At 37.7% G+C, this 20,736-nt stretch overlaps 1 protein-coding gene across 4 annotated transcripts; it reads right to left on the bottom strand.

The window, feature by feature from the left end:
• Nucleotides 1-7,012: 7,012 nt before the first annotated feature.
• On the bottom strand, nt 7,013-8,368 carry LOC122320324. 4 transcript variants are annotated; one of them, XR_006245623.1, is made up of 4 exons: nt 8,328-8,368; nt 8,000-8,202; nt 7,539-7,929; nt 7,013-7,448 (listed from the first exon to the last, which is right to left on the bottom strand). XR_006245623.1 is itself a non-coding variant. In XM_043208505.1 (4 exons), the coding sequence occupies exons 1-4, from the start codon at nt 8,356-8,358 to the stop codon at nt 7,666-7,668; spliced, it is 426 nt and encodes a 141-aa protein (XP_043064440.1). In that variant the 5' UTR covers nt 8,359-8,368; the 3' UTR covers nt 7,013-7,665. The 4 variants fall into 4 exon arrangements, 3 of the variants coding, with proteins under 3 accessions (XP_043064440.1, XP_043064439.1, XP_043064441.1); XM_043208505.1 differs by having other exon boundaries at nt 7,013-7,703; nt 7,776-7,929; XM_043208504.1 differs by having other exon boundaries at nt 7,013-7,929.
• Nucleotides 8,369-20,736: the final 12,368 nt, after the last annotated feature.

Here is a 20,736-nt window from a genome sequence, read left to right as displayed (position 1 = left end):
ATGGAATTGCCGAGCTGGGCAGTAAATCTTCTCACCATGATATTCAACAGCATGATGAAATGGGGCTATTATCCACAACAATGAAAAAAGTCTGTCATAACTATGATCCATAAAGCTGGAAAGGACAAGTCCCAGCTTTCATCATATAGGCCAATCAGTCTTGTGCCGTGCCTATCAAAGATATTTGAAAAGCTTCTGCTGAATCGTATAAAAAAACACCCGCAGTCCCACAATGCCATCCCAAGCCACCAATTTGGTTTCCGCGAGAAACACGGAACCATTGAACAGGTAAACCGAATAACCGCAGAGATACGAAATACATTTGAAAGTCGAGAGTACTGTTCCGCAGTCTTTCTGGATGTCGCCCAGGCCTTCGACCGCGTTTGGTTAGACGCCTTGATTTATAAAATTCAAAATTTGCTACCACAGAACATATAGAAGTTTCGCAGTACGGTGTAAAGATTTCCTCTCCGATTACCATCCAATCGAAGCTGGAGTACCTCAAGGAAGCATGCTTGGACCAACGCTGTATTTAATCTATCCAGCAGACCTTCCGACAACCGGCCTTATAATAACTTCAACATTTGCTGATGATACTGCCATTCTAAGTCGATCTAAGTGCCCCATGAGAGCAACGCAAAATCTATCAGCTCATCTCGGGCTTTTGGAGAAATGGCTAGCAGATTGGCGCATAAAGGTTAACGAGCAGAAGTGCAAACACGTTACTTTTACCCTTAATAGACAAACTTGCCCCCCACCATCTCTGAACAACATCCATATTCCACAAACAACGGAAGTAACGTATCTTGGAGTCCACCTTGATAGACGGCTTACCTGGAGTATGGCTCCGAGCTATGGGGGAACGCATGCGTTAGTAACCTAGAAGTGATCCAGAGAGCCCAATCAAAAATACTAAGAACAATAACGGGTGCACCGTGGTAAATACGAAATGAAAATATTCACAAGGATTTAAACGTGCGATCTGTTAAAGAGGAAATCGACAAAGAAAAAGCAAAGTATACGATCAAGCTAAAGGCTCATCCAAACAGGCTGGCGCGGTCTTTAACGTGGAACACTAGCCACACACGACTCCGGTGAAGAGATCTCCCCACCCAGCAACAATAACTTGGGCCGTTTTACCAAAAAACTTAATCTTAATCTTAATTTTAATCAATTAATTATATGTATTAGGCTAAGATTTGAATACTTGTCGTTAGTCTCATTGAGAGAAGGTACGATAATTAAATACCGTAATTAAAAAAAAAAACAAGAAAGGAAGCTAGCTTCGGCAAGCTGAAGCTTATATACCCTTGCAGTCATCAAATGTGTCGAACAAAATGCATAAAGGCTAAACAACATCGAAGCTTAAAAGATTTTTCTATTCATTTTCCATATTTTCGACTATAGATCATATGGGAGCTATATGATATAGTTGTTCGATTTTGATCAAATTTAATTCGTAATTCAAGAGTTGTTAGAAAACTTTATATTCCAAAAATCATGCTTATCTAATAAAAAACAACGATGTTATAATTTTATTTTCGTTATTTCTATATAGATTTTTCGATCTTTTCTATGGCAGCTTTAAGATATAGTTGTCCGATTTTTATGAAACTTTTTTCTCACTATAAGAGTTGTTAAAAAACTTTATATTCAAAAAATCATGCTCGTGGGATAAAAAACAAAGATGTTATAAATTTATTTCCATTAATTCTATATATATTTTTCGATCTTTCCTATGGCAGCTATATGATAGAGTTATCCGATTTTGATCAAATTTAATCCGAAATTTAATAGTTTTTTAGTTAGAAAATGTCATATGGAAGAAATCAAGTCGATCTGGTAAAAAACAACGGCGTAAGATTTTTTTATTTCAATCTCTTGTATTGGAGCTATCCGATATAGTCGGCCGATCCGGCCCGATCCGACTTATATACTGCGTGCAATAGCTACACAACTTTTGGAAAAGTTTCAGCAAGATAGCTTTTAAACTGAGAGACTAGTTTACATAGAAACAGACAGACGGACCGACGGACAGACGGACAGACGGACAGACTTACATACATATTTCGATTCAGATGGTGATGCTGATCAAGAATATGTATACTTTATGGGGTTTAAGGTGTCTCCTTCACTGCGTTGCAAACTTCTGACTGAAATTTGCTCTGCAAGGGTATAAAAAAAAAAAATTTATTTATTTATCTATTTATATGTATGTTCCTTATAATTCGTCCTTCGGTATAAATGTGTTAGTATTTAAGGATAAGAATTGAAATTATAACGAGTTGAAAAAGATGAATTTTTGTGAGCAAAAATTCCTGTTGGGGGGATGAGATATAGTAGGCGAGGTACCCCAACCCACAACATAAAATTGGGAGATGTGTCCAAGGCATGTCCTAGGATCACGGTTGCCAGATTTGGCTCTTTTGAGGCAAAACTGGCTCTTTTTTTTCATTGGCTCTTTGGCCCATTTTCTTTTTTTTCTCATTGGCTCTTTGGCCCATTTTTATTGATTTTGGCTCTTTTTTGCTAATAGCGAGACAAAATATTTTATATTTGAAAAAAAACGAATTAATTTTTTATTTATGCATTTTTTTTTTAAGTGATTAATGTCTGAAATCTAAAAGTGTCAGATCGAAACAAAATTGTTCCGCTGGTATGGTAGCTCTGATCATATGTCAGAATGACTTAAATTACCAAGTGATCCTTAGTTTCATTGCAGAAAAATGTGATGTGATGTTTTTGTTTATTTTTTTTATATGAGTTTTTTATGATAAAAGTTAAAAAAAAAAAAACAATAAATAAAAATTTGGCTCTTATTTGTTCAAATTGGCTAATTTTTAATCTTTTTTTGGCTCATTAAAAATTTTTGAAGTGGCAACCGTGCCTAGGATACACTCATGGTCGGGAGGGACTCCGAGGGCTACCAATTTAGCTATGTATTCCAATCCAGGTAATCCTAAAATCCATTGTGTAAAAATTAGTCCATGTCCAGATATTCGAGTTTTAAATTCCGTTTTGTTTGTTTTTGTTGTGACTGCCGTGTAAGTGTTCGCTATGGTTGTACCCCTCCCTGGGATATCGATGGCTAGTCGGCAAGCACTGGACACCCGAAAAGGGCAGAACATAACAAATAATTGAAAAAATTAGAATTAACAACAAAGAAAACGAAATATTAATCCCAAACCAAGAAATCCATCCAGGTGTATTCATAGCTAATACAATAATTTAAAAAAAATAGCCCTTTCGTCAGCATTTGTTATGTGCGGCCAAACGGAAAAATTTAAAAAAACCAAAAAAAATGTAAACAATATATGTTTACCAACGGCCGCCGATAACAGGTTATCGATTCTGCGTGAGTCCAGACAGGGTTGCGACCTTTTAAGCCTCTGGAACTGGTTCCCCAAGAATGACTGACTCCAAAAAGGTGAATTTGAAAAATTTTGAGTATTTTTTTTTGGCAAAGAGAAAATAGAAAAGAAAAAGTGCATGAGGTCCAAGAGGTTATATCGAAGTAATCAAGAAGGCCAAAAATTTTCAAAAATTATAAACAAATTTTTCATGAAAAGTGAGTTAAATAATATAAATAAAAGATAAAGTGCTTAAAGTAAAAATAAATAAATTGTTGTTTAGAATCGATCCCGGAGAAGATATTGGAGCTTATTTTCTTGGACAAGTTGAAGGAGGAGACACACCCAAAAGAAGAGGGCAACTTTTTTATAAAGAAAAAACTGGCCACTCATTGCTGGGTGGCCCCCAGGTTTTTGTTAGCTTAGCTATTTATTTATTAAAAACTAATTAGAATTAAGTAAACAAAAGCAGAAACCCAAATGTGAAGTCCATATAAATGAATTAATCAGATACTCCAAATATGTATTCCAAAAAGAATTAAAATAATCACATATTTATTTATTTATTTATCTTGATATTAACATGTAATATAGCCAGATTTATTTATTATTTATTATGCACTATTTATTTATTTAATATTTATTATTTATTTATTATTTATTTCTAAATTATTATTTGATGTTCCTTGTGATTCGTCCCGCGGTACCGTGGTTAGGTGTTAGGTGTCATATATGTTAATATATACCTAAGTACAAAATTGAAATTATAACGAGTTAAAAAAAAGAACATGAGTGAATAGAGTATTTAACGAGGGGGTGAAATGAGTACGTATTTCCACAAATAAGATAATAGGGAGGTGCAACATAAGATGCACCCATGGTTGGGAGGGCCTCCGAGGACTCTAATCCTATCTTTTGAGTCCATATGTATCTGTCCCAAAATCCGTTGTTTTTTTGTCCATGTTCAGATAGTCCATTTAAAATTCCGTTTTGTTTATTTTTGTTGTGACTGCCGTGTCAGTGTTCGCTACGGTTGTACCCCTCCCTGGGATATCGATGGCTGGTCGGCAAGCGGCACAATACAACAGAGAAAAAAAAAGGCAGGACATGACAAATGGCGCCCAATCAAAAAAATATAGAAGAAAATTAATAAAATGGAATCAATAAAAATATAAAGTAAACACTCACCAAGGTAAAGGCCAGTAAAGAAGATCTCAGAAACCATCTGTTTGGACCGTGGGCAGGCGAAGTAGACCAGACCCATCGTAGCCACAGTGGGGAAAATTCTGGGGAGTCCTTGTTGCTGAGCACAGTCCTTGAGGTGAAAGGAAGACAGGCTAGAATGTGCCTGAAAAAAATAAACAGTTGTCTTATTTAAATGTTGTCTAAAGTAAAGTAAATTTTAAGTAACTTACCTAAATATTTTGTGTCTGTGTTTGTAATTGGTGTGGTCCGTGTACACTGTTTATGAGGTGTAGCATCGATGCCCAACAGTTGCAAGTATAGACTGAAAAAAAAGAAGTTTAAATTAAATTGATTAAAGGCAAAAAGAAAATTCAGATACTTACCGGAAGCGAAGAAAACAGGAAACAGAAACGGAAACCAGCTGTTTGGACCGAGGACCTACCATCAGGGTGGAGATCCTTGAAGCCACAGTGGGACAATTCTGAATTTCTTCCTGCGAAACTCTTCCGAAGTGGTAGAAAAATTCTCCAATCAGTAGTGGACCCATGGCCGAGTAAAGAGCGGCACATGCGCAGCCAGACTGAGTTGAGGCGAAATCTGTTTGTAGTAAATGTAAAATGTAAAGTAAATATTTGTCTTTTAAGGTTGTTATTTTTCTTGTAAAGTAAAAAGTTCACGTACCTAATTTGGCTGTCCGTATTATGCAAAAATTTAATGTGGCCCATGTACGATAATATCCAGTCGTAACATCGTTGCCCGTTGAAAATTGCAGACGGATTCTGAAAAAAAAAAATTTAAAGTAAATAATAGATAAATTAAAATATTGCCAGTAATTTAAAGGTACACAACGGATTAGGAACTGAAGGAAAGGAGAGAAAAATTAGGGGAGGGTGGTCCCATACCGACCGGTCGTACCATACCGACCCCCCATGTTTCTCAGAGATGGCGATGCTAGCCGAATTGTCGGTAACTTCAGTGAAAAGCTGTTATAACACAGACATTTTGGAGATAGATAGCCACTTTGACTTATTTTGTTTCACTGCAATTTTTCCGTTTGTTTTGTTTCAACGCCTGTGACATTTATTTTTGAGCTTTACTGAACTTGAGCTCAAAGTTTTTTTTCTCCCGCATAAAAATCGGAGAGTAAATTTTTCTGATCGTTGATAGTCCTAGCTTTCACTCACATAATTAGAATTACATCGCTCTTTGCGTCTTTAGTTAATGCCGAGCAGTTAATCAGAAAAGGTCGTGGTGGTCGAAACCGACCCCCATTTATTGGCAGCTTAATATGTCATAGCGTATTTTTGATGGAAAATATGAAAAAGTAAACAAGATTCAGTAAAGAAAAGTAACAGAAACATCAAAAACATCAGAAGAAAGCGAAGAGACAGTCTTCAACGAGCGGCTTTCGAAAAACAACGCGAAACTTACTATGAGAAAGAGGACAACTCAGACTTCATCAATTGACTACAGTGCCCTTTGTTTCATACATTAATTTTTATTTTCTGGAAAGAACCTTCAATATATTTCTTAAGGGGTTACATGGGTTTCCTCGGGTAAAAAACGGCCTTTTTTCAAACATTTTTTTTGCATATAAAAAATGAAATATTTCAATGAAACTTTTTATTATTTAAAAGATACATATTTAATAAAGATTTTGTGAAATTTTCAAAAAAAATATCAAAATGTCGGCCATTACGACGCCATTTCCGGCAGTCCCTCGGAAAAAGGTGCCTCCGCGTTGTCAGCAGAACTTCTTTCAGGATCATCCAAAGTAAAAATAAAAAAAACGTCTTTCAGTATAGACAATAAACTAGGTATTGGACGAAGGAAAGGAAAAAAAATGAAAATTGGATTTTTGGCAGACGTTTTTACAAAAAAATGCAAATTTCGATGAAAATTTCTCGACATTTTTTTTTTTTTAAATAGTTGTAATTGAAAAAAAAAATCCTTCGTTCAATACCTTGTAAATGATATCTCGAATACTTGTGTAAAATTTCATTAAGATCGGTTGAGTAGTTTGCGAGAAATTTTGACAACCGACTTTGAAAACATAGTTTTGAGAAAAACGCGTTTAAAGTTTTAAGAGACAATAAAAGTGGTCTCAAGCGTCCACCTTCTCAAGGCTGTATCTCCGAGACTATTACTCGGATCAACTTGAAAATTTAGGACAATATTCTAGAAATGTTATAGAATTTAATAAGACAAAAAAAAAATATCGATTTTTTGAAACCGTGAAACCCATGTAACCCCTTAATAAACGTCAAAATCATTAAATTCTATTTTATGTTATTAAATTTTTCTGTTAAGAAATAGGGGGTCGGTTTCGGACCACTACTTTTGAGTACGACCAAAAAGTAGAGTTTTATATTTGCCTGAATATCTAACGCTTCAAAGCACCTACGCACTTACTAATCATTTAGATGTATAGTAAACTGATCCCTCTACATAGTACTTTTTTGAACTGAACTGAAAAATTGATTTTTCTCACCTTTATCGCCTTTGCCTTTTAGGGGGTCGGTATGGGACCACCCTCCCCTAGTGAGTAGTGGAAATGGTGACGTCTCATCTCCGCCAAACATGCTGCCGTCCGTGCGTCACCAGATGGGATTCCCGCCGCCAACCTCGGGGGCATTCTCAGAGAGGCAGGAGCTGAATCGCCACGCCTCGGAAGGATATCCGCACGCCGACTGGTCGACGGATCCTGGAAACGGTGGGACACAGCAAAACGGAAATCCAGGGCAAGATCCGCGGCGAGCAAACGGGACAGCAGTCGAGTCCGCGTTTAAAGTTGGTCAGCTGCGGAAGTGGGGTCTAAGCTTCGATGGAAGTCCAAGAAGTATGCCTGTATCCGAATTTATATTTCGCCTCGAACATCTACAAAGGTCGTACCAGGTTCCATGGAAGGAGGTTCTAAGAGAATTTCACATATTAGTAGAAGGACAAGCAATGGAATGGTACTGGATGTACGTGAGGTCGACGGAGAAGCAAGAGTGGCCTTACCTGAGGTACGCACTACAGCAGCAGTTCCAGAGTCACCGATCCAACTTCGAGCGAGAATATGAGTTGCGAGAGCGAAAGCAGAAGCCGGGAGAATCCAATGAGGTATACATCCAGACCATGCTAGCGCTCAGATCTCGACTAGAGATGCCTTTTTCTGACTTCGAACTGATAAAGGTGATAAAGATGAATATTAGGGATCAGATTTCGAGAATAATATACCCGATATACATAACAAACCTGGACCAACTCCGACACGAAGTCCACGACGCGGAAAGAATATTGGCGACGCGATGGACCAGACAGCCGAACCATCTCGAGACTCACCGGGGATATAAGGATCGTTCGAGAGTAGAAGCGCTTTGTCCAGAACCCGTCGGAGAAGAGAGTGGACCTGTGGATCAAGAAGAAGTGGAGGCCTTAGCTAGGCACTGGGAGAGCCACAGAGAACGACCACCACTTACCTGCTGGAATTGTGGAACCGTGGGACATACGTTCAATGCGTGTGAGTCAGAGGTGTTGAAGGTATTCTGCTTCAAATGTGGTGATAACTCCAAGATGCACGCGATGTCAAACGGGAAACGGCGGGAGGAGCATGGGCAAGAACGAGGAACCACGCTCCAACCCGTTTGCAACGAACAAATAAAAACCTCGTCAAATTGCATGCCTAATGATAAGAATAGCGATAAAAAAATTAATAAAATTAGTAGGATTATGATAAATGTAAACAAACCCGCACATAGCATTAAATGGTCGAAACGTGAACCACTAGCAGTCCGAGAAGCAAATTACCAAGAGGCCAGGAATCGGATAATGGGGACATACAGCCCAGACCGACACACTTCTCCAAAAATTGCCAGAGCCCGTAGGCGAAGTCAGCAGCGAAAAAAGGAAAGAAGGATGATTTGCTCGGCCATCAGAGCTGCGATGGAAGGCGACAATAGACCATTCGCAAAGGTCATGATAGAAGACTTGGAAATCGTCGGTCTCTTGGATTCCGGGGCATCAGTTAGCTTACTCGGGGAAGGTTGCCTAGAAATAGTAGAGAGGTTAAGACTGAGAGTAGAGAGATCACAATCGATAATGAAGTCAGCAGGAGGTACGCAACATCGAGTAGTGGGAAAGATTCAGCCCAACGTCTCGTACAATGGGCTGTTACATCGATTGCCGATACTCCTTTGTCCTTCCTTGAAACAAAAATTATACCTTGGGATAGACTTCTGGAGGAAATTCCAATTAGCCCCAGAGGTAGTGGGTGTAGAATCCTTACACCAGGTGGAAGCCGAATTCATGGCCAAAGGTGAACCGATAGAAGCGCATATCCTATCCCCAGAACAAGCTGAGCAGCTGGAAGAAGCAAAAAGACATTTTTTGACCTACGAAAGGCAGGGATTAGGACTCACCAAGGTGGAAGAGCATTCGATCCAGTTAGTTGAAGGAGCCGTACCCGTCAAGGAGAGATTCATTCCAGTTTCTCCGGCAAAACAACAACTGCTGTTCGCCGAAGTCGATGAAATGCTTCGATTAGGAGTCATCGAAGTAAGTGAAAGTCCTTGGAATAACCGAACGACACTGGTACAGAAACCTGGCAAAAATAGACTGTGCTTAGACGCCAGAAAGCTTAATACACTCACAATTAAGGATGCTTACCCATTGCAGAATATCGAGTCCATTTTAAGCCGAGTAGATGATACAATTTTTATCAGCAGCATCGACCTCAAGCATGCTTTTTGGCAAGTGGAGCTGGATGAGAAAACTCGTCCGCTAACGGCTTTTACAATCCCGGGTCGACCATTGTACCAGTTTCGGCGAATGCCGTTCGGTCTATGCAATTCGGCTCAGAGATTATGCAGGGTGATGTATAAGGTGATCCCACAACGACTGCGCAGTCGAGTATTTGTGTATCTCGATGATTTGCTGATGATATCCCCGACCTTCGAAGAGCACTGCAAATTGCTGAAAGAAGTGGCAGAGTGTTTAAGGAAAGCAAATTTGACGATCGGCATGCAAAAATCCAAATTTTGTTTTAAATACATGCGATATTTGGGATATATCGTCGGTGATGGAGCCTTGCGAACTGATCCAAAGAAAGTTGAAGCGATTAACAAAATCGAAGTTCCCAAGAATACTCGACAGCTTCGCAGTTTCTTAGGAACGGCTGGCTGGTACCGCAGACTTATCCAAAATTTCTCCGGAGTAAGTGCACCGCTTACTGATTGCCTGAAAAATAAATAAATAAATTATTTGGACGGAAGAAGCGACAGAGGCATTTGAAGCTCTAAAAAAGGCACTTACGTGTGCACCGGTATTAGTGCATCCAGACTTCGAGAAACATTTTTGGATCCAGTGTGATGCTAGTCACGTAGGGATTGGAGCAGTCCTATACCAGAAAGACCAGGAAGGCTTCGATCGGCCAATTGCGTTCTTTTCGGCGAAATTGAGGGGAGCGCAACTCAACTACAGCGTAACCGAAAAGGAATGTCTAGCTGCGGTTAAGGCTGTAGAGAGGTTTCGCCCATATGTGGAGTTGATGCCGTTCACTATAGTCACAGATCACGCTAGCTTACAATGGCTAATGACGTTAAAAGATTTAAACGGAAGACTGGCGCGGTGGTCTCTAGCATTGCAGGCATTTGACTTCAATATCGAGCACCGGAAAGAGAAAGACAACATCGTGGCTGACATGTTATCCCGACCGAACGATGTAGCCGAAGTAGAGTTCTTCGATTTCGAGACAACGGAGTTTGAGAGTCCCGAATATCTGGAAAGACTGCGATTAGTTGAAGAGCATGGAAATGATAAGTTTCCGGACTTACGTGTGGAAGAAGGACTTCTCTTCAAGAAGACACAGTTTAATAGGGAAGAGAGTGAAGAGTTTGAATGGAAACTATGGATTCCTGAAGCTCTGACGACGACTTTGATCCAACAAGCTCACTGCGGCAACACGGCAATGCATGGAGGTATGGGAAAGACCTTAGCGAGACTCCAACAGATGTTTTACTGGCCCAAAATGGTAGTTCAAGTCCGAGAGTTCATAGCAGCTTGTGAAAACTGCAAGGAAAGCAAGCATACACCACAGATAAAACGACCAATGATGGGAAAGGAAGTAGAGACAGACCGACCCATTCAGAAGTTGTACTTGGATTTCCTAGGAAAATATCCGCGCTCCCACCGAGGAAATACCATGTTGTTCATCGTGTTAGACCACTTAACCAAATTTGTATGGTTGAAAGCGATGCCGAAAGCGTTGGGAAACGCTTTGTACGCTTTGGAGAACTTGCGCGGCCATCCTTTGGGAATTTTTCATGCAAAGGATTTAAAACAAAGTGCCCGGCTAGCAAATCATACTCACCAGATCTTAATCTCAGGGTTGTGGGCGGTGGCCTACGTTGGGCTGGACAGCAATAACACACCATCTGCAAACGCACATCCTCCACTCCTGTTCCACGGCAAGCCCCGAAACCGTAGTTTGCTTGTTATGTGCGGCCAAACGGAAAAATTTAAAAAAACCAAAAAAAAAAAATGTAAACAATATATGTTTACCAACGGCCGCCGATAACAGGTTATCGATTCTGCGTGAGTCCAGACAGGGTTGCGACCTTTTAAGCCTCTGGAACTGGTTCCCCAAGAATGACTGACTCCAAAAAGGTGAATTTGAAAAATTTTGAGTATTTTTTTTGGCAAAGAGAGAATAGAAAAGAAAAAGTGCATGAGGTCCAAGAGGTTATATCGAAGTAATCAAGAAGGCCAAAAATTTTCAAAAATTATAAACAAATTTTTCATGAAAAGTGAGTTAAATAATATAAATAAAAGATAAAGTGCTTAAAGTAAAAATAAATAAATTGTTGTTTAGAATCGATCCCGGAGAAGATATTGGAGCTTATTTTCTTGGACAAGTTGAAGGAGGAGACACACCCAAAAGAAGAGGGCAACTTTTTTTATAAAGAAAAAACTGGCCACTCATTGCTGGGTGGCCCCCAGGTTTTTGTTAGCTTAGCTATTTATTTATTAAAAACTAATTAGAATTAAGTAAACAAAAGCAGAAACCCAAATGTGAAGTCCATATACAGTCGAATCCCGATAATTCGTACCCCGCTAAATCGAAAATCGCGATAATTCGTAAAAAATTCTGTCCCCTTGAAAAAAACTCGTTAATTCGTAAAAATTCCATACATTTTGGTCCCCTCGTTAATTCGTAGTATTTTGCGCAAAGCAAAGAATATTGAACCTCTTATAAATCGTAATGCGATGCGAAATTTTTTCAGTTAAAGCACCGTTAGATTTTGCAGACAGCTATTCCGCCTTTATGTCGCCTATGCATTATGAATTTTGTGTTTCTCTCGCTGTTTTCGTTTAGTTTGCTGATTCTTTACGGAGAGTAACAGCGTTCTGTGAAAATGTCACAAAAACGTACGCATAAGACGTTATCAAACGCGTAAAAACAAAACATTTTTTTAGCAATTGACAATGGAACAAAAAAAATTGAGGTGGAAAAACAATTCGATGTCGCTCCATCAACAATAACATCAATTCTACAGAAAAAAGAGTTTATAATGCAAGCATCCCCTAGTAGTAAACTGGAACGACAGAAACATGCTGTATACCCGAATATAGAAAAGTCTCTACTTTTGTGGCTTACACAATGCCGTCAAAGTAATGTTCGCATTGCAATTTTTCTTTAATATGAAAACGTACAAATGAATGTTAAATTATGTTTGTTTAATTTCAATACAGCTAAATACATATGTATAATAAAACATGATAAACATGATGAGAAATGTAAAAACCCCGTTTATTCGAATTTTTCATTTTTGATCCCCGTTAAATAGAAATCTCGATAAATCGAATTCCCGTCTAATTCGTAAAAAAAAGTGATCCCCTTGCCATTTCGAATTATCGGGACTCGACTGTAAATGAATTAATCAGATACTCCAAATATTTATTCCAAAAAGAATTAAAATAATCACATATTTATTTATTTATTTATCTTGATATTAACATGTAATATAGCCAGATTTATTTATTATTTATTATGCACTATTTATTTATTTAATATTTATTATTTATTTATTATTTATTTCTAAATTATTATTTGATGTTCCTTGTGATTCGTCCCGCGGTACCGTGGTTAGGTGTTAGGTGTCATATATGTTAATATATAAGTACAAAATTGAAATTATAACGAGTTAAAAAAAAGAACATGAGTGAATAGAGTATTTAACGAGGGGGGTGAGATGAGTACGTATTTCCACAAATAAGATAATAGGGAGGTGCAACATAAGATGCACCCATGGTTGGGAGGGCCTCCGAGGACTCTAATCCTATCTTTTGAGTCCATATGTATCTGTCCCAAAATCCGTTGTTTTTTTGTCCATGTTCAGATAGTCCATTTAAAATTCCGTTTTGTTTATTTTTGTTGTGACTGCCGTGTAAGTGTTCGCTACGGTTGTACCCCTCCCTGGGATATCGAGGCTGGTCGGCAAGCGGCACAACCAGAGAAAAAAAAAGGCAGGACATGACACATTATTAACACCAACTCTATAGAAGTCCAAATACAGAAGACAAAACTTAAGAATGAACAACTCTCTGACTACAAACACAAATAAAAAAACATCAAAAGGACATAATGTCAACCCTAGAAAAGAACTTCCCATTATTCGTGAAAACAGAAATATTCAATTTTTGCAGTGAATATACAGACATATTTGCTAAGCAAGACGATAAAATTACATGTAATAACTTTAACAAACAGAGACTAACCGTGAGAGATAATACACCAGTATACACAGTATACAAAGAACTACAGAATCCCACATAATCAAAACGGAGAAATAAATAAACACATAGACAAACTTATAAACGACAAAATAATAGAACCAACAATGTCTGAATTCAACAGCCCAATTTTATTAGCTCCAAAAAGTCATTGCCTGGCAGCACTGAAAAATAAGCAACTAATAGCCGACAAATTTCCACTAGGTAGTGGGTGGACGACATTTTAGAGCAATTAGGACGTGCAAAATATTTCTCCTGTCTAGATCTGATGTCAGGCTTCCACCAAATAGAACTGGAAGAAACATCTCGTGACATCACGTCATTTTCCACAGACTGAGAATTCTACAGATTTAAAAGGCTACCATACGGATTAAAAATAGCCCCAAACTCATTCCAAAGAATTTGTAGGGTTAAAACCCTCTCAAGCGTTCCTTTATATCTAATAATTATAGGATGCTCAGAAAAACACATGCTTGAAAAATTAAAAGACGTTTTTAAAAAATGTCGACGGTATAACTTAAAGCAACACCTAGAAAAATTCATATTTTTTTAAACATGAAGTAGCATTTTTAGGCCATAAATGTACAAATAAAGGAATATTGCCAGATGATAGTAAATTTGAAACAATAAAAAACTTCCCAACTTCTAAAAACGGAGAAGAAGCAAAACGATTCATAGCCTTCTGCAATAACTATCGCCGATTTATACCTAATTTTGCAAAGTCAGCACGCCATATTACAAGATTATCTCGAAAAAACATTACCTTTGACTGGTCTACAGAATGTCAAATAGCATTTAAATATCTAAAAAATTGTTTACAACAAATCAGTTACCCATATCCTTTGCATCTATATCATTTACAAAAGGAGAAAGTAACAAGGCAATCCATTGGGCTGTTCAATATTTTAAGCTGTACATTTATGGAGTCAAACTTTTAATAAAAACAGACCACAAACCACTAACCTATTTATTCTCATTAAATTGATTCTCTTTTCAAGCGAACGGTCGTGTTTTTTTGTGCGCTCCGAATTTCTCATTTTTCGATACAACCAGCGGTGGTTCTGTTCTTAAATATGAATATTTAATTGCTTAAATACCCTTGTGTTCGAAACCGTTCGCTTCGCGAGTGAATTTTTGTGCATATTGTGTTTATTTAACGATTTAATTTTTGTCTTACTGACTTTCTTTTGTGCTTCGTCCGTCAACAGTAGTGTTGTTGTTACAAGTGCATGCACATTAACTGTCCCCGCTCTTCCGCTCTCTCGCTCCCCCGCTCTTCTCTTTTTGTACTAACAAACTCGAAAGTTCTAAGCGTGCAATTTATACGCTCTTGCGGTACATTTGAGTTTGTCGCTTAAAAATGTCGATTGCATTTTCTCTTGGCACAGTGCACAGTGGGCGATTTGGCCTCGCTATCGGCATTTAATTCAAATTTCAACTTTCAAAAAGCAATGATTTTTTTTCACAATTCGATAATAGATACTTTGATTAGATTTATCCAAGCATTTTAAAAGCTCTACGATCAGCTGATCATCAGCTATGAACGGACAAACACAGCATATGATTTTACAAAGAGCTTTACAAAATTGTACCTTTTTGCGCGCATCGAATTCAAGTTCCTCGGAAATTTACAATTTTTAGTAAATTTATTAAAAGTTTGGTTTTTTATTAATTTCAAGGTATGTATTCCAAAAAAAATAATGTTTGTGACCGGTCTATGAATGTGTAGCTCATAAAACGTAATGGTAACTCAGTGTATTAACAACGAGCCCGGATTAGCGAGTAGAGCTTACCTGATTCAAGTGGATTCAGTCTAACTCTAACTGCCTGCAGTAGCAAAACCCCTCACAGTGGTTCCACAAATGAGACAAATATTTGTTTCTCGGCTGGCCCCTGATCTCACATCATTTGATGTCTCGTCTTAAGTTAAAGACAAAATTAATGCCGATAAAGTGAAGGTAGAAAAATTCAACTTTCCATACGCTAGGAACATTTCATCTTTCAAGATAAGTGTTCCTGACGAACTTTTTAACACCATATGCTCGAGCGACTTTTGGCCGGCAAAAATGGTGGTTAAAAAGTTCGTAGCGAAAATAAAAAGAAAGGCCCTGCGGGAATTAAACTCCCCGGCCGGGACCAACAAACTCCGCCGTTCTTAGCTCCTTCCACAAAAAACTAACCACTAACTTCCTAACTAGCTATCAGAATACAAGAGGTTTGCGTAGCAAGCTAACCAAATTGTATACTGATAGCTTTTCGTTTGCATCCCAAGTTTTTGTGTTCACAGAAACCTGGTTAAAGCCGGATATCTGTAGCTCCGAAGTTTTTCCCGGTAAGTACACAATATATAGGCATGGCCGTCCCTCTAGACGGGGGGGGGCGTCCTTATTGCAGTGGACGCTAACCTCGAGGCAGAAGAGGTTTTGACAGAAGATCATTTGAACTTTGAGCTAGAATTTTTATGCGTAAAACTGTCTGTCGCTGGCAGGTTAATTTTTATTACCTGCTCTTACATACCTCCTTCGTCCGAACTTGAACTGAACTAGGCACTTATCAGTTATAAAGTCAATTTCGAGTTCTTTGTCCGATATGGATCAGTTAGTAGTTCTAGGTGATTTTAATATACCTCGAACTACGTGGTTCTCGGATGATAATTCCAATGCTTTACAACCCCTAGGCCAAAATGAATTCATTGACGGTCTACTTGACATACCTCTGTGTCAGGTAAACCATGTTCGAAATTCTTTAGATCGCTTACTTGATTTGTGCCTATTTGTGACTATCGACACTGGTATAACAGTTAAAAATAATGCTATAAAGGCAGTCAAGCGAATTCATTGTTTTCGCAAGGCTAACTTTCTAAGACTTAACCGTCTTATATCTGGCAATGACTGGTCCGATCTCTATTCCTGCAATAAGACTTTATAAAAAATATAAAATTTCAGGTTGTCACTCTGTTTTTGGAAAATACATAAGAGCTCGGTCAAACTTTACCGTGCTTAACGCTCAGTGTTACAAAAATTATTTAGTCCGTTGCAGGTCCCAGTTTTTACGGGATCCCAAACAGTTCTATAATTTTGTCAACACTAAGCGCAGATCATGTTCCTTTCCGCCTTCACTTTCGTTTGAAAGTAGGACGGCTAACACTGATCAGGCAATAGCCGATCTGTTTGCCCAATTCTTTCAAACAACTTACTTAACAGTGTCTCATTCAAGTGAGCAATATTTATACGCAATACCTAAGTCGAACCTAATATTTCGTCCCACCTTAAACGAAAGCTCCCTACTTTTGGATCTTCAACGTGTTACACCAGTTTACTCCCCAGGTCCTGACGGGATTCCTGGGTGTGTTCTTAAACACTGTGCAAATGCATTGTGTAAACCCCTTCTCAAGCTGTTTACCCTATCCCTACAAACTTGTCAGTTTCCCCTTGTTTGGAAGGAGTCATTTGTTATTCCCCTTCATAAAAAGGGAAACAAGTCGGATGCTTGCAATTATAGAGGTATTTCTAAATTGTCAGCAATTCCAAAGCTTTTCGAACGTGCAGTAACTCCCCACTTGCAGCACCTTTGTAGATCTATCATATCTCCATGCCAACACGGATTTATAAAACGCAGATCTACCACAACAAATCTTTTAGAGCTCACATCCTTCGTGAAATATGGCTTTAAAAAGAATTTTCAAACTGATGTCATTTACACAGACTTCAGTAAAGCATTTGACTCTGTAAATCACTTCCTATTGATTCGCAAACTTGACATGATGGGGTTTCCAGCAGATCTTTTAAGTTGGATCTTTAGTTATCTCAGTGGCTGAACTCAAAGAGTCCTTTTCAAAAATTCCTTAAGTGGTCTCCTCAGAGTTACCTCTGGTGTACCACAAGGAAGCCATCTGGGACCATTACTTTTTACCTTGTTCATTAATGATCTTCCATCGATCATTGCGCATTCCCACGTATTTATGTAAATTAACAATATGTCCTTTTTAGGATTTATTTAAGACGCGATTTTAATTTGCGAATGAGAAGACTTTGTAATTGCGAGGTTTGACCGTCACCGTTTATTTCAAAAATTCAACTAAATGCTAAGTACATTAATTCTTATAACGAAAGCTAGCCCTATGCCGTAAAAGTGCTGACCCGGCTGCCCATGCATGGTGTTGGGTAGCCGCCTTTGCATCGGAGTGCATTGCCCGCTGATTATGCTGACCGAAGCCTGGGATTTTGGCAACGTCGTTGTGCAACGTCTGCAGGTGTCGCTAGCCTTGCATTATTTTATTCTGTTAAGCATTATCAGCCTGGGAACTTCCGTTTGGCTGGGAGACCGTGTTAACTTGTACGCGGACGATGTAAAACTGTGTCTGCAATATAATGATTGCTCCCGTCATTTAAGCCTTCAGGCAGACCTAAACAATTTTCAAAACTGGTGTCACGACAATTTACTGAAATTAAACAGCTCTAAATGCAAGCTGATGACGTTTTGTCGGGTCAATCCGCATAATGTCACCTATTCGCTAAGTGGTGGTGCCTTGGAAAGAATAGCGCTTGTTGACGATCTTGGCGTCCTATTGGACCCCAAACTTAAACTCACTCTTCATATTTCGAGCACGGTTAATAAAGCTAGGAAAATGCTTGGATTTATTAAACGACGGTCGAAGGAATTTGAGGATCCTTACGTTATCAAGGCTTTATTTATATCGTTGGTCCGGCCAATTATTGAGTATGGGGCACCCGTTTGGAGTCCTCAATACGGAGTACATGCTGATCGCATAGAATCAGTACAAAAAAACTTTTTAATTTTTGCCCTACGCCGCCTTAACTGGAATGCAAACCTATTCCTACCCTCATATTCTCATAGATTGCTCCTCATTAACTTGCCCTCCCTTACTAACCGTAGAACGATGCTTGGTACTGTATTTATTCATAACCTTAAACGTGGTGAAATTGACTATCCTTACTTGCTGAGTAGACTAAATTTCTCGGTACCAAGTAGATTTACTAGAAATTATGCTCCTTTAGTTTTAAATCTTTGTAGATCTAATTACGACATGCATGAGCCTTTCAGGGTACTTTGTTCGGACTATAAAAGACTGTATTCTATATTATCTTCTTCTGACTCGCTGGAGCTCCTAAAACGATCAATACTAACATTTCTGGCACAAAATTAGATCGTTAAATTTAAAATTAAAATAAAATTAAACTTTCTTTTCTTATCTTTCGTTTTATAATTTTTTTTCTTTTAAAAATCGCGTGAAAATTATCGCGAATCGTGCCGTACGATACACGGCGGTCGCCCCTCGGTCGGTTGGGCGGGATTGTGGGCCGTGGGACTACGCGCGTAAAAAAAAAAAAAAATCCATCATCAAAACTTAAAAAGAATGAGGTTAGACTAAGAAGAATAAGATTTTACAATAGAATATATCAGGGAACGTGAAAGTTATATAGCAGATGCACTATAAAGAATTAATTTTGAGGATATTAAGAGTATTAGAAATAATACAAATAATGTCAGAAAAATGACAACTAGGTTAGACCTGAAAATACAAACTGAAAGTAGTAATAATAAAGAAAACAACCAAAAATTAGAAGGAATCTCAGAATTAAAAAGGGAGCAATTAAATTAACAACACACAAACACAGCTGCAAAATATTTCAAGGAAAAAAAAATTGTATCTTTCAATATAAAGGATTTTGTCATTAAAGGAAAAATCGACTTAGATAGTGTAGGGTACAAATGTATTTATTAAACGTTTTTATTATAGTCTTTATTAATGGTTTTTATTTTATTTATTACACCACTCTAATTAGATTCTTTCACAATCTTTGTTTTTCGCGTCTGCACTGCTTGCTTGCTTGATCAGAATTGACTCCTTCCTCATTATCGCTCTTTGCTCTCACATTTTCAGAGTTGCATTTCAAGCGTTCGTGTAGAGTAATGCGTAATTATACATATACATACATACATACATGCCTGCTACAATTCGGCCTTCCTGACTTATAAGACCACCTGATCTTAACAGTTATACTTATTTAACAATAATTTGTTTTACTTTTGTATCTCATCTTTCTTTCCCAACCCAATGCTTTATATTTTGGCTACTCCGTATTCCTTTGTAAGGATTTCGGGTCAATTGGAAACCCTCAACGACTTTTATTAAAAATCGATAATTTCTTAAGATTTTATCAATCATACGAGTATATGGGCCTTTATGTTTCGGAATAATGATGAGTGCTGTCAAAGTTTTTTACCATGATATAATCACCTTCTTTATATTTACCAACACCTTTTCCTTTTTCATTATAATATTTTTCGTTTCTTAATTGAGTTTCTTTTTGATTTTGTCCCGCTTCTTATTAATCTAATATCTATACGTTCTTCATTATTATCTAATTCATCAAGGTTTTCCTTCAGTTCATCTATAATTTTTCCTTTTGTTTAACTCCGTACAACAACCTACTTAGAGTTTGCTTAATACTTTTTTGCAATGTATTGTTAAGCGTATATTCTACATTTTCAATTACTGTGTCCCAGTGCATACCTTTATCAGACTCCGTTAACTTGGCTATTATAGGACCCGAACTTCGGTTCACCCTTTCTACCTGTCCATTGGTTTTGGATCCTGTTGATATCTTAATATGTTTTATATTTCGTTCCTCTAAGAATTGTTGAAATTCCGCTGATGTGAAACAGCTACCTCTGTCTGTTACAATGCATACTGGTCTGCTATAAGCACGAAAATAATCTGATAGAGCTACTATAACTTCTTTAGTTTTGTAGTTTTTGTAATCTGATAAATTTCGTAAATCCATCTATAACAACAAACAAATGCTTCTTTGATCTACCTGCCTCTATTGGTCCGTAATGATCTATATGTATTAACTCAAAAGGTACCTTTTGGAATGCTATGCAAAAATCCTTCGGCTTTCCCAGCTTTAGGGGAAAATGCCACACATCTCAAACAATTTTCTATGTGTCTAATAACTTTTTCCTTCATTTTTGGAAACCAATATCTCTTAATAATTGCGTTCATCACTTTGTCTCTTCCTACATGCCCTAGCTCGTTATGATACTTAAACAACACCGGTTCTTCCATCTTTTAGAGCACTAAACAATAATCCTACTATCATTTGTTTTCCTGTAAACGACCCCATTTCTCATCTCAAACAGTTTATCTTCAGACTTTTCTAATTTTTTTTATTATTTCCTGTAATTTAATATCTCTATGTTGACACATTACTAAATTATATTCAAAACTATTACTTTCTACTACCCCTATATTTTAACTTCTGCTTAATGCATCCACATGCTGCATCCTTTTTCCTTATCGATGTTCTAAATTAAAATCATATTCCAATAACTCCAACGCCCATCTCGCTATTCTTGGATTTAAATCCACTTTATTTAATGTTAATGTTAACAAATTACA

The sequence above is a fragment of the Drosophila ficusphila genome, unplaced genomic scaffold, assembly GCF_018152265.1.
Source record: "Drosophila ficusphila isolate 14025-0441.05 unplaced genomic scaffold, ASM1815226v1 contig_470, whole genome shotgun sequence".
Lineage (NCBI taxonomy): Eukaryota > Metazoa > Arthropoda > Insecta > Diptera > Drosophilidae > Drosophila > Drosophila ficusphila.
The sequence above is the reverse complement of the archived record's forward strand: the minus strand, read 5'-3'. Positions and strand labels throughout refer to the sequence as shown.

Coding starts and splice junctions, on each gene's coding strand:
- LOC122320324 (XM_043208504.1), bottom strand. CDS start 8,358: ATGTCCCCATTATCCGATTCCTGGCCTCTTG. Junction 8,203..8,327: donor ATCCGATTCCTGGCCTCTTG/GTAATTTGCTTC, acceptor TCTTATCATTAG/GCATGCAATTTGACGAGGTT. Junction 7,930..7,999: donor CGGTTCCACAATTCCAGCAG/GTAAGTGGTGGT, acceptor CTTGATCCACAG/GTCCACTCTCTTCTCCGACG.